We start from the raw sequence: 12,570 nt of genomic DNA on the forward strand, positions 1-12,570 counted from the left end.
GCAATGCACAAGACATGCATTCATTTTTTAGTGGATTTTTTACTACTAGCTCTTCCTTTTCTAAACAGGAAACCTCTGCACACAAAGTTGCACTTTGAATAGGGAAATACACATGCTGCTGAAACATTTGGTAGGAAAACATTTAAGAAGGGTTCCCGATTGTTGTTCGTTTTTCTCTGCAACGCATTGTACATTGCCTGGTTACTGTCAACAAAACAAGACAGTTTCCTACATATATGCAGTTTGTCTGTTCTTTAAAAAATTTGCTCTGTCCTTAAACATGACTTCAGAGGATGTGTGTGTGTGTTTCAGAACTGGAAAACTACCAGGAGTCTACTGCAAGTCTGAACATGCCTGTATGGGAATGACTGTTTCTGAGTTGCCTCCCTGTCTGCATTTGTGATATTGCCTTGCCTCTGTCCATCCATCCTTAATAAAGAAATTCATGCTATCACATCTATCAGCCTGACAGTCACAGCATGCATGTTTTATTTGCTTTTGGATATGTACTCTGTGGGCTTCGCACCATTCAGTCCCATGCTTGTACAGTGCCACATCACACAACCCACCAATTACTTAATTGTTGTGGGAGGAGAGTCTTTACCTGAGAAGACCAGAGGCACTTCCTCCTCCACCCTCTCTGTACAGGTGAGAGGGAAGTATTAGCTTGTCAGTACTTGCATTTACCTTCTACTAAACTTTGCTCTGCAACTCCGGAAAAACAGGTAAATATTCATTACTATCAACGAGACAGTTTTCCTTTAAACTGGTAGGAAAGTTGCACTTGCTGTCTCCTGCTTTCTTTATGCTTTTTGCAGAATGCAGCTCAGCCTGTTTGTTTTTATGTCATTTGTCTATATGGTGTGTGATAGCTGATCTCTCTCTCTTTGATTGACTTTAAAAACATGCATTTATTGTCTGTTTTGCGTCAAACGACGCGATACGCGTTTGCCTATGCGCGTTCATTTAAATCTTCGAGAGTCGTGTTTGTGCTGGCCCGCGGAAGGAGACGCGCTTACAGTTGTTTGCTTCATGAATTACAAAATGGATCGGTCGCGGTTCATTCGCGTCGTTTCCAGTCTCCGAGAGTTTAGACCTCAATATTCGCGATTAACTCTCCAGAAGGTGTCACAGTGTGACAGTCACACTGAAGGCTGGCGAGCATTCCCCCTGTGGGCACGGAGAGCAGACACACTGCAGTCTAACATGGAGAGAAGAAGCATTTCTTTCTGGTCTGGGTAGAAAATGTCCTAAACTGACAGAGTTCTTTAGAGCAGACCGATATCTCAGACTGCGGCGGCGTTTATAGACGTCCATAGCTGCTTTCTGCGGGCTTGGATCAGTCTGTTCCTGATTGCCACTTTACGCTCACCTCGCACCCACTGGAAAAGACCCCAGCTCGAGTAGGCGGCACCAGTTGACTCAGTGATGCTCAGGCTCGACAAAAATGCGGCATTCACATCTGACAGGAAATCATAAGCTCTACAGTTGAAGCAATTCCTGAGCTCCCATTGCATTCCTTTACTAATTTGCTAGTGCACATTTTAAATATTTGTCATCACAGCTGTTTGTACAGCAGATCTCTAATCTTACATCCACCAAAATGGAGGGCTGTGGGACAAGGTCGGGTTTCTATGTCCACATGCTGTCTTTTAATGTAATGACAGCATGGATGTAACTTGACCTCTGCACAAGAATTCCAATGTGCATGGACTGTTGGTCCTGTGCGCAAAATGCAAATAGAAATCTTGAATCTCACCTGCTTAGCTGTCTTATAAATGACCGTCTCACTGCCATAAATCAACGTTCATATTTAATTAGTACTTGTCTTGTGCTTTTAAATGAACAGTCATGTCTTGTACACGCCCTCTCAGCTTGTAAATGACATGTAAATGTCCTCCTCCTCTCCCCTCCTTGAGACTGGTTCTGCCCGAGGTTTCGTCCTCTTAAAAGGGAGTTTATCCTTCCCACTGTTGCCAAACAGCTTGCTCATAGGGGGTCATATGATTGTTGATTATTATATATATTACTGCTACTAATAATGTATGTTAATGAAGCTTTTCCTTTTCGGAGATATTTACGATTCCCAACCGCGAGTGAAACGTTTCCCTGTTTTTATCATGGAAATGAATGCAACATGCTTGTGGGGCTTTTTTTCAGCACGATCTTTCGCTGAGCGCCCGCGCGTTAATGCTGTGCTGTTTGTATCCAAAAGACGTGTTCGCACACACGGGCATGGTCATTTTGACACATTTCATGTAGACGGGGCTAATTAAATTCTGAAGGACCTCCACTTTTCATCGCAGTCACACAGTCGCGTCTCTGGTGCAGTTTCTTTGGAAACAGTTGCTTTTAGTCTCCGAGCTGTCCAAAGGATCGGTAGGTGGCAGCTCTCCGTCCAGCGTTTCCATGCAACAGCGCGGGCGGCTGTGAGGAATAGATGATGCAGCAGAGGGCCATGTTTCTGTAGATTTGGTAGGGTATCTGTGGAACCCTGAGCGCCTTCATATTTCCAATGGACCGTCAGAGGAAGCGGGCGGATAGCTTGGACCAAAATGATAGCGCATTGGAGCTCGGTAAGAGGTTTAACATTTTCGCTGGAATGAGTTTGATGATGATGAAATAAAGCTCTATTTTTGTCATCCGGGGAAGACCTTTAAGCCATTTCAGTAGCTTTCGCTGTATTGTGGCTGTAGCTGGGCACATAGGCGCACTGATACAGAGTCGATGGGGCTGTAGTGCTGCGCCATAGTCTCTAATCATGTTGCTACATTAAGATGCTGATGGCTTTGAGTGCCGTAGACTTGATGCCCATTTAACTTGCACGCAGGCCTGCTAGTACCGAAGTGAACTCTTATTACTTTACCAGCCTTGACCTTTAAACGGCTAGTTCAGATTTTGTAGTAGCTAATAAACAACGTGCCATTTTCATTTGAATGGCTTCTCTGATTTAGCCCGCAGGTCCTCTGGGGCTAAATCACAGAATACTGAATACTTGCTTTGCATGTTTCTACGGACCAGAGCGTGACCACATACACAACGTTGCGTTGACACAGTGTCCTACTTTGTCTTGGTCCCTGTTAGCTCCTGAGAAAACTGCCTGGATCTTCAGCTACTGAAGGCTGCACTGGGCTCACCTGTTGATCTTTCCTTTTGTCTGTGAGGTCGGGTAGAGTGCTGTGGCATGTCACAGCTTATTGGTAGGTTCAATTAGGTTGTGTGAAATCTGTGAACCAGAACAGACCGCATCAAAAAGTTTAATGTCAATCTCGAGGAGCACATTGTTTTCATCCTCACTGAATGAGATGTTCTCAAAAATGTAGATTTCAACACTGTTTTGTGCAGTAAATGAATGTAATGTAACAAATGTATTTCCACATATTAACATAAAAATATGCATTTAATTTTAACATTTTAATTATAGAAATTTCCAAAGAAAGCTGTTGATGTGAAGCTGCACGCGTGTGGTATACACTGCTCAGGAATTCCTGATGTAGCACACAATGACCAATCCACCATGCCATACAAGCAACACCAGTTTCACCTCTGGCATTTCAGGCTCTTGAGTATAAACAGGCAATATTTGTTCTCTTATGGTTACTGCACACATTACTCGAGGTGTGTCTGTGTGGGCAGGCCAGGTAAGGTCAAGGAAAGTTTAAAAAAAAAGAAAAGTTAAATCCTTAATAAAACAAACAAATTTTGAACTAACTGGGTTTTGAAGTACGCGTGTTTTATACAGAATTGTAGAAAGGTGGTCATTTTGAAATGGCTCGGCATTCTGCCACTTATATCTTATTGTATCAGTATTAGTAAATTTTCGCTAATAGAAACTGACAAAGAGGGAAAACTCCCTAATACGTACGTCCATAGCAAAGAGTATGTCCTCGCTCTTTGCCGTAAATGGACACAACCTCTTAAGACACGAGGTTCTTTATATTTCTGTCAGAGAGAGTACTTCAGAATACTTTTAGATGAGGTACATCACTAGGGTTTTCAGTCATTTTCAGAGTTGTGCGTCCACATTGAAACGTCTGAAAATGCTCACGTTCCAGTCCTGCGCATGCGTGAAACCAAGAAGATTCGGCCTGCCTCATTTCTGTCTGCCGTTAATTTACTTTCCAGCTCGTTGAAACGTCGCGGCAAAATGTCAAGGAAAAGCACCGAGTTTTTTTTTTAAATGGACCAACAATGAGCTGGAGTTGTTGCTGCGAGTAACACAAAAGTACAAAGTTGCAAAAGCCAGTGAGAGTTAAAGAATTTGAAGAAAAGCTCTCAGGAGCGCGTGCAGACTGATGTTAATCTTTAATAGGGCTGTCAAACCTGAGAGCAAACAAAACAACTGCTGTATAATGCCCTCCGCTATCTTAGTTTGATTGGTCACATGACTGCATCATATGACTAACATGTGTCATCGTTTTGGAAAGTTTGCACTTTCGCTGTCCACACTGCGACGCGAAAGCACCGTTTTCAAAATGCTGCGTTTTCCATCAGTGAAAACGCAGCATGGACGGGAGGCCAAAACAGAGAGAAAAAGATGCGTTTCCAAATGAAAACGCATTATTGTGGACATAGCCATAAATAGTCTCTGGTTTCTGAAAACTTTGACTCCAGCTCCATGTTTAACACAGCACTGTGAGAGTGGCAACCCTCTTCTTGAATTTCAAGTTCTTTCTTCAAAAAGCCAAACATGGGGTGCATATATCTGTGATGTGCTCATAATAATGAAATAAAAATACATCATAGATTAAAAACATCGATCGAATTACCGGTGTTCTTTTGAAATGTATATAGATTTGTATAAGCACGTTGGTGGGCTACAGAGAGCCCTTTATGAACGTGGTAAAGAACTGAACACTAGTATATTCAACTGAATATTACTTATTGATCAACAGACTGCTCTGCATATCATATTTAAAAACATTATACATGTATTCATAATTACCATTGCTCATTAAAGAGAAAAACATATTTTTCTTATCATCTTTTTGTTCTAGTAGACTCAGAGAATTTATAAGAGACGGCTGGTGTGTAGAATACTGTTGAATAAATATTAAGAACCTTTTCTGGAATAGGCCTGGTATCGCTGTTTTGGATATCCAAAGACAGTGTCAGCATCACCCATGGGAGTGGCTGTTGCTCAGGAGGTAAAGCAAGTCATCTACTGATTGGAAGGTCAGTGGTTCGACCCTGGCTCCTCGAGGCTGTATGGCAAGATACTAACCCCAAGTTGCTCTCTGATGCATCTATCGGAGTGTAAATGTGTATGAATGTTAGCTAGGAAGCACTAAGAAATTTATAAGAAAGTGCTTGGGTGAATGTGGCATGTTGGATTGAGTGCTTTGAGTGCTCCGGGAGAGTAGAAAACCGCTATATTAGAATCAGTCCACTTACCATTAGATATCACCTAAATGGGGGATAAACAGAGGATATAACTCAGTGAGACGTGTCTGTCTGTAGGGGGGTTTCAGGGCTTTAGCTTTGATGAATCCTCAATACCAAATATTCGAAGATTGCACCTTAAAAAAAATCTTAAGTGTATTTTATAGCACAGTAACTTTCAAAGCTTTACACAATTGAGACAATTGATTCTAAATGCACTCCAGGATGCTTCGTTCCGTTATCAGGGATATAGCAAGGCAACCAAGCAGATGTCAGGGTCTGCTGATGAGCCACCGTGACAGGTTGGATTATTTGAATGCTTCTCAGTGTAAATGATATGAGCAGTTTCTTGGGAAAGTGGTTTCATTTCAAAAGATGGTGTCAACACTGCTGATTATCACATTATGTTCATTTTCAACAGTTTTAGTGAAATATCAGAGAATAGAGGTCAAAATCAGCGGTGTGCAATACCACAACCTGCGGTGAGACAACAAAGGCAAGATTTCCTGAGACAGTTTGAAAAATCTACAAAATTCAGTAACTTGAATTAGTGGTACTAATAGAGCTGCGCCATTGTATTCTTATTGTTTACTGAGGCAGATTTAACAGGACTTTCTTTTTCAGGATTCATCAAAAGTGAAATGTTCAGCAGAAACATGATTTGTATTTTAAAAAGCTCTAAATGCATTTCTGATTTCCTCCTCAGATTCTAGCCCCCTATCATCTTGTGAGCACTCAAGCAGCCTGCAGCAGACGCATCCTACAATTATGAGTGCTGATTATGAGCCGGTCTGTAGTGAGGAGAAGAACCTGGACGTGGATTTTGTCACCAGGGCAAAGAACAATGAGTCTATAGTAGGTATCTGCTATAAAGGTTTCCACAGGTCTCAGAAATACATAGAAACTGTATGATGTGAAGGGGGTGGCTGCAGGAATGTGTTTGCAACTGCTATGCAATTGCAAATTTATAGCACCCTATCCCGTAAATGCAGGGAGGTGTAACACGCAGTGAGTGAAAAGAGGTGACTGAAGAAGAAATACTCAGTGCATCACGGGAATCCCCGGCAGCCTGGAGCTATTGCAGCATAACTAAGGGAGGATTCAGGGTCACCTGATCCAGTCCTAACTATATGCTGTAGTAAAAACGAAAGTTTGAAGCCTAATCTTACAAGGAGAGCTAGTGTCTGTCTCTCCACAGAAAGGGCCCTGAAAGCTGAAGGCTCTGCCTCCCATTGTACTTCTAAATATTCTAGGAACCAGGAGTGAAGCGCTCTCAGACTATGAGGTCTTTGAGATAAGATGGGACTTCTCCTTTCAGCAAGACAAGGCCAAATCACACACTCAGGTTGTCAGCAGCAAAAGCTTGAATTAACTGTACCAAAGACTGATTGGAGTCGTTTGGACGTAGATGTTTGACCTGATGCATCATTTGCAATAATAATAATGAAGGGATGACTGATGTTTGCAGTAAATTGATAAAGAAAAAAATCAATCATCAAAAATTTCCAAAGAACAGAAAACAAATGAAATAGAAAAAAAACAAATAAAAAAATCAGATGAAACTAAAACGGAACAAGTAGACACAAGAACAAAAATTTAAAAAGGCCTGGAACTCAAATTTTAATGCAATCGTAGCATCCCAGGCTCGACAGTTACTAGAGTCAATATCTTTTTCTTAATTCATGTCCATGAAATCAGTCGAGCTTTTTTTACTCCACCCAGTGTTACCAATTAATGCTACAAAGACACTCTTCACAATAAAAGAATCGAAAAATGTAGTCAGTATTATTATGCACTAAAATAAGATGCCTTGGAGCTTGATTATTATTTCTCACTGTCGAGTAGGGCTGCCACGATTAGTCGACTAGTCACGATTACATCGACTATCAAAATCGTCGACGACTGATAGTCGACGCATCGTTTGAAGCTTTGCAAGCTCACAAAAGACGCAGGAATCAGTAGCAGGATTTAAGAGTTTAATAACGGACTGAAACAGAAGATGGCAGCACTGCATGTACAAGGATGCCAGCTGCCGTTAAACCCCGAAGAAGAAGAAGAAGCTGTGTCCCAGAATTCATAGCGCAGCTCAGTTTCCAACAATGGTGGCAGCTAGTTAGTTTTAATATTACTCTTATTATTCTTTCTGGGTCACAAAATAAACGTTTTACATATTTTCAGGCGAGAATGTAGCTGTGTAAACCTCAAATATCTGCTCAGTTTATCAAGACACCGCATATTTTCAAAAGCGCTCCGACGTTTTCGGAGACGTCTGTTACCCACTAGCTCGATAGCGAGCCGGGGGCTAGGTCACTAGAGCCGCGAGAACACCGGACTCCCGGCAGATCGTTTTCAAACCCACCGCCGTCTTTCGCTACTCAGGTTAAACATGATATATGAGTCACTTAGATAACTTAAAATGTTATTGTTTGGCTTTTTTTAGTATTTTATTTGTTCCTGAGTAAATCGGTTTGGCTGAGATTAAAGTTATAGTTTTTACACAGCTGAATAAACTTCAAGCAGACAGCTGATCATCAGAAGTGTGAGATGCTCGAGAATTTACTGAATTTACTATTAAACTTCACCGAAACAATCTGCAAATTTCATTAAAATTTAATAAACTATCATCTTGTCTTTATTGTTAGTTAGCACAGACCTTAAACACTTAAAGCTGTAAGCTAATGATAGTTATATAAGAGCAGATGCTGCTGGTGCAATAAGCTGTAGTTTTACATCCAATGGATGATGATCTGATTAGTCGACTAATCGCAAAAATAATCGGTGACTAGTCGACTATCAAAATAATTGTTTGTGGCAGCCCTATTGTCAAGATTCTCCTAGTTTTAAGTAGAGCTGGGCGATATAAGATTTTTTCATATCACGATATGTTTTTTCATTTCAGGCGATAACGATATCTATCACGATATAAGCCAAATAACTATATTTGTAAGATTTAAATGTGCCGTTGCTCACAAGTAAAATGTGAAATAATCAGCAGCTTGTTTTTATTTAAATATTTATTTCCCATAATAAGTTCAACAGGGTAGATGTACTTAAGGAACATGAGACTTTTTCAGATAAATAAAGGCAAATATTGCAAACTACACAAAAGGCAGCCGCTAAAGCGTTTAAGTTTCAAAATAGAACAAACGAAACAGACTAAATTGTCAATTCCACTTAGAAACAAAATATTAATTCTAAAAATAAATCTTAGTTTGTTTTACAGAAGAACAGACAAAACTGACTAACTTTAGCGTTTTGAGCTAACAGCTACAATAAGCATAACAGTTACTGTACGGCTATCATTTGTTAACATGACGCTTGTTCTTATACATGTAATACATTTATTACCAACCTGAGAGTTTATCCGCTGGTCATTCGACATGACGAATGACTTCTGAAGTCTTAATTCAGCTCAAGACGCTGTAGATTCCCGTCAGTAACACTTTCGGTCCGCTAGTAAAACGTAGTTCTATTAATCTGCACTAATCACACTCTAACCGGATTTAAGTCCCAAAAAGCTGAACTGTAGAACTGAAACTGAATGGTGAGAAGTGAATCTGAAATTATTCGAGAGCTGAATTTTTAAAGGATAAAATGCAGTTTCAAAGCAAATGAATTCAATTTCAAAATATAAAATTCAATTTCAATTTAGTGATCGATTTAGTGATCATTTTCAAACCAATAAATTGAATTTCAAATTGGGCTAATTCAAATTCAGTTTTTAAAAACATTTATTCAAGTTACAATTCAGATTCGATCCGAGCAATTCAAATTCAAATTTAACTTATTCAACTTCAGTTTCTGATGGCACAGATTTCTGCCCATACATTTTTCTGTGCTTCCACACAATGACCTTTCTAAAACATAGTGACTTACAGAATTTAAAATGGGAGGCTATAACTATCAAAAGTTCCTTCCACCTCTCCTGTTCACTCCATTGTTGATTTCACTCTTCTCGAGTTAAAACAGAAGTGAAGGAACTAATTTCATTGTTATTTTTAGTGTTAGACACGCGCACACAAACTTACTGCTTTAGCCCTTTTTATCAAGTTTTTGACTGGATGTCCTTACCGGGCAAAGTTATTCCAGGGTCCTTCATTGAGAACATATTAAATCAGGAATAAAATGCTTCTAATTGGTGGATTCAAATGGAGTTCTCTCTGGTCTGTCTCTGCTGGACTGCATTACATCAAAATTCAAATTTTAATGTGGCCGTGGCATAAAGACAATCACAGGGAAGAAGCACCATTCAAAATTTCTCCTCAACTTGCTGCTGTGTCTGCTTAATGCGCCTTATAATCTGGTGTGTCTTATGGCCCAAAAAATACAGTATCTTCTACCTTCATTTACTTCATTTATGTCCAAAGTCCAACTTTTTGTGCGATGGTTAGCATCTTCCTCTGCCTTTTGGGTGCTACTGCAGGTGCCCTCCCATATGGAAAAGAAATAGTAAAAACTTACATGATTTACTCATGAAAGTGGCCACTTTCTCATTACTTTCATATATTTAGTAAGTATCCAAAACATACAAGTTTCATTTATATAATTTTTCAAGGGATATTATATCTGTTTTTACTCTTGTATGCTTTTCATACAAGTTTCACACAAGACAGATACAAGCTTTATAAGATTTATAAATATCTTTTCCATTTGGGTTTGACGGTGCAAAACGTTTCGTCGACATTGTTGTTTGTTGGGGAGAAAACGTACAAACATAAAGTACAGTATTTCAGAGTCACACTGCTAGCGATCGAAGATTTATGTCAATTCAACAAGCTGAATGCATTCTGTACGGCACGGCACAATACTGATCGACAATGGTCTCCAGCCAATCAGGATGCAGAACACAATGCGCTGTTTAAAGAAAAAGAAAAGCGTGCAAAATTGCACAAACAAATCTGCAAAACAACGAGGCCGCGAAAGGTGAACCGCGTTACAGCGAAGTTTGGAGTCTTTAGTGAATAACTCCATGACTCTACAGGAAGTTGGCGACCTCTGTGCACTATGCGCCTCCGCTCTGTGATTTTACTTGGCCTACTATTTTGTGACTGAGTTGATGTCGTTCCTAATTGCTTACACTTTGTTATAATACCATTAACAGTTGACTGTGTAAAGTTTTGTAGCGAGGAAACTCCATGACTAGACTTGCTGCACAAGTGGCATTCTGTCACTGTACCAAGCTGGAATTAACGGAGTACCAGCTGAGTGACCCATTCATTCACAAATGTTTGTAGATGCAGTCTGCATGCATGGTGAACACCTAAATTCAATTTGGGTGGAAGATGTTATAAATAAATTAGGGTGGCTCAACACTTTTGTAGAATACTATAGTTATTGTTAATATGAAGCATTTTAAAAGGTTAATTTGGTCTGTCCATTCAGGATATCCAGGTGCTTTTTGCAGCATAATTGAAGCTGCATTGTATCAGTTTTATATTACCGTATATTGAGCTAGTGTCAGAAAAACAAATGTGCAGATGCCATCCATTCTTGAAACCAAATGAATTATTTCAGTGACATTGCCTTTGACAAAGAATCATCTGTTGTGTGCTACATGTAAAAAAGCTTAACTTCACACAAGGCCTCTTCAAAGCTCATGTAGCTCGTGTGTAAACATGACTCCCAACAGCTACCTGTACTGTTTAGTATATCAACATCGGTCCTGTTTAAATAATAATATCAGTGAGGTTTTCAACATTGAAGGTTAAAACTGCTCAATGTGCCTGACTTGCATTAAAAATACAGAAGAGAAGAAAAATCATATCAAGAATGTCGTATATTTTTCCTCTGATTTTATTGCATACATAATCAGTGACGATCAATGATACTCCCTGTAAGTGTAAAGTAGTTTAAACAAGACTTTGCATTTAATCATCAGTTGTTATTATTCTCTGGTTCCCTTCCACAGTGGGCGATTTGTCTTCCTCCCCTCAGCCAGTTACAGCTCTATGGCCCTTCCTGTTCTGCTGCAGGTTTCCTGTTAAAAGGGAGGTTTTCTCTCCCACTGTCACTAAACCACTTGCTCAAGGGAGGAAGGGGGGTGTAATTGTTGGGGATTTTTTTTGTATTATTTTAGGGGCTTCACCTTACAGTATAAAATGCTTTGGTCCTATATAATGCTATATAAATACAATTTAATGGAAATGTTTTGAATCTCTGTCTTGCTTCCAGCCAATGAAGGATCTATGCTCAGACAAAGTGCTTGGCCTGTACTTCTCTGATGGGAAGCGACGTGTGGACTATGTTCTGACTTACCATATCCAAAAGTCTGGCAGCACACGAAGACAGTCATCGAAGTTTGGGGATAACAGCTTCATACGACGACTTCGGCGCAGCCTGAGCAAGAGAAGCAGCCGAGCTCCGCTACAACCAAAAGAAGACCCAGAGGTTGCCGCACAGGAGCATCAGACTGACTATCATGAGGATGACAAGCGCTTTAAACGGGATGAGTTTGAGGAAAACCTCCAGAAGACAGGGCTAGAACTGGAAAAGGATGAAGGGGTGAGAAGGGAGAGGGCTGGGGTGAGGGAAATTGTTTGATTAGGGTAATGTAATGATGACATTTTGATTTTAACATAATCCTGTTCGTTTTTGCTCAGGTTTATCCCTGCTCTCAGTTAATAACAGGACTGATTTGCTAACAAAAAGTCCTCTAAGCCGGTGGTCCCCAACCCACCACGGACTGGTTCATGTCCGACAGTATTTTCACAGACTGGCCTTTAAGGTGTCAGAGACAAATACAACAAAATAAAACCAGTACCGGTAACAAAAGAGAAGATTTATTCATAACACGTGGGAAAAGACCCAGGGAAACCGAGTTAACAATAAAAACCCTGAAAACCATAAATTTCACACCCGAGCCTCAACTTTCGCGGCCCGGTACTAAACGACTCATGGACCGATAGCGGTCCGTGGCTCGGGGGTTGGGGACCACTGCACTAAGCAGTATGTGCTGATTCTTGATCATCAGCTAATGGTGATGTTTCATTTCTTTTGCACTTCAGAAAACTATTAATCCCTAAGGAAATTCATACATGTGGTCAGCTGCTCCCGCACTCAATAAAAGGCAACAGTCACTCTATAATGAGTTGATCCAATAACGAATACAAAATATATTCATTAACAATAATTCAAAATAAGAACACACTTCCTCCTGAGGGTCCAAGTTCACCAACAATTGAGCCTTTT

At 40.2% G+C, this 12,570-nt stretch overlaps 1 protein-coding gene across 4 annotated transcripts in view; it reads left to right on the forward strand.

The window, feature by feature from the left end:
* The first annotated feature begins 569 nt into the window (after positions 1-569).
* ano1a (anoctamin 1, calcium activated chloride channel a) overlaps positions 570-12,570 on the forward strand; it is a 51,082-nt gene continuing 39,081 nt past the window's right edge. Inside the window, exons 1-3 of one of the 4 annotated variants that reach the window (XM_080884819.1) lie at positions 570-725; positions 6,089-6,237; positions 11,554-11,883. In XM_080884819.1, the coding sequence (XP_080740945.1) occupies positions 6,151-6,237; positions 11,554-11,883 (417 nt within the window). In that variant the 5' untranslated portion in view covers positions 570-725; positions 6,089-6,150. Of the gene's footprint in view, positions 726-1,980; positions 2,577-3,169; positions 3,201-6,088; positions 6,238-11,553; positions 11,884-12,570 lie in introns of those variants that run through there. The other 3 variants (XM_080884816.1, XM_080884817.1, XM_080884818.1) reach the window with 3 other exon arrangements.

The sequence above is a fragment of the Rhamphochromis sp. 'chilingali' genome (genome assembly GCF_963969265.1).
Source record: "Rhamphochromis sp. 'chilingali' genome assembly, chromosome: 6".
Lineage (NCBI taxonomy): Eukaryota > Metazoa > Chordata > Actinopteri > Cichliformes > Cichlidae > Rhamphochromis > Rhamphochromis sp. 'chilingali'.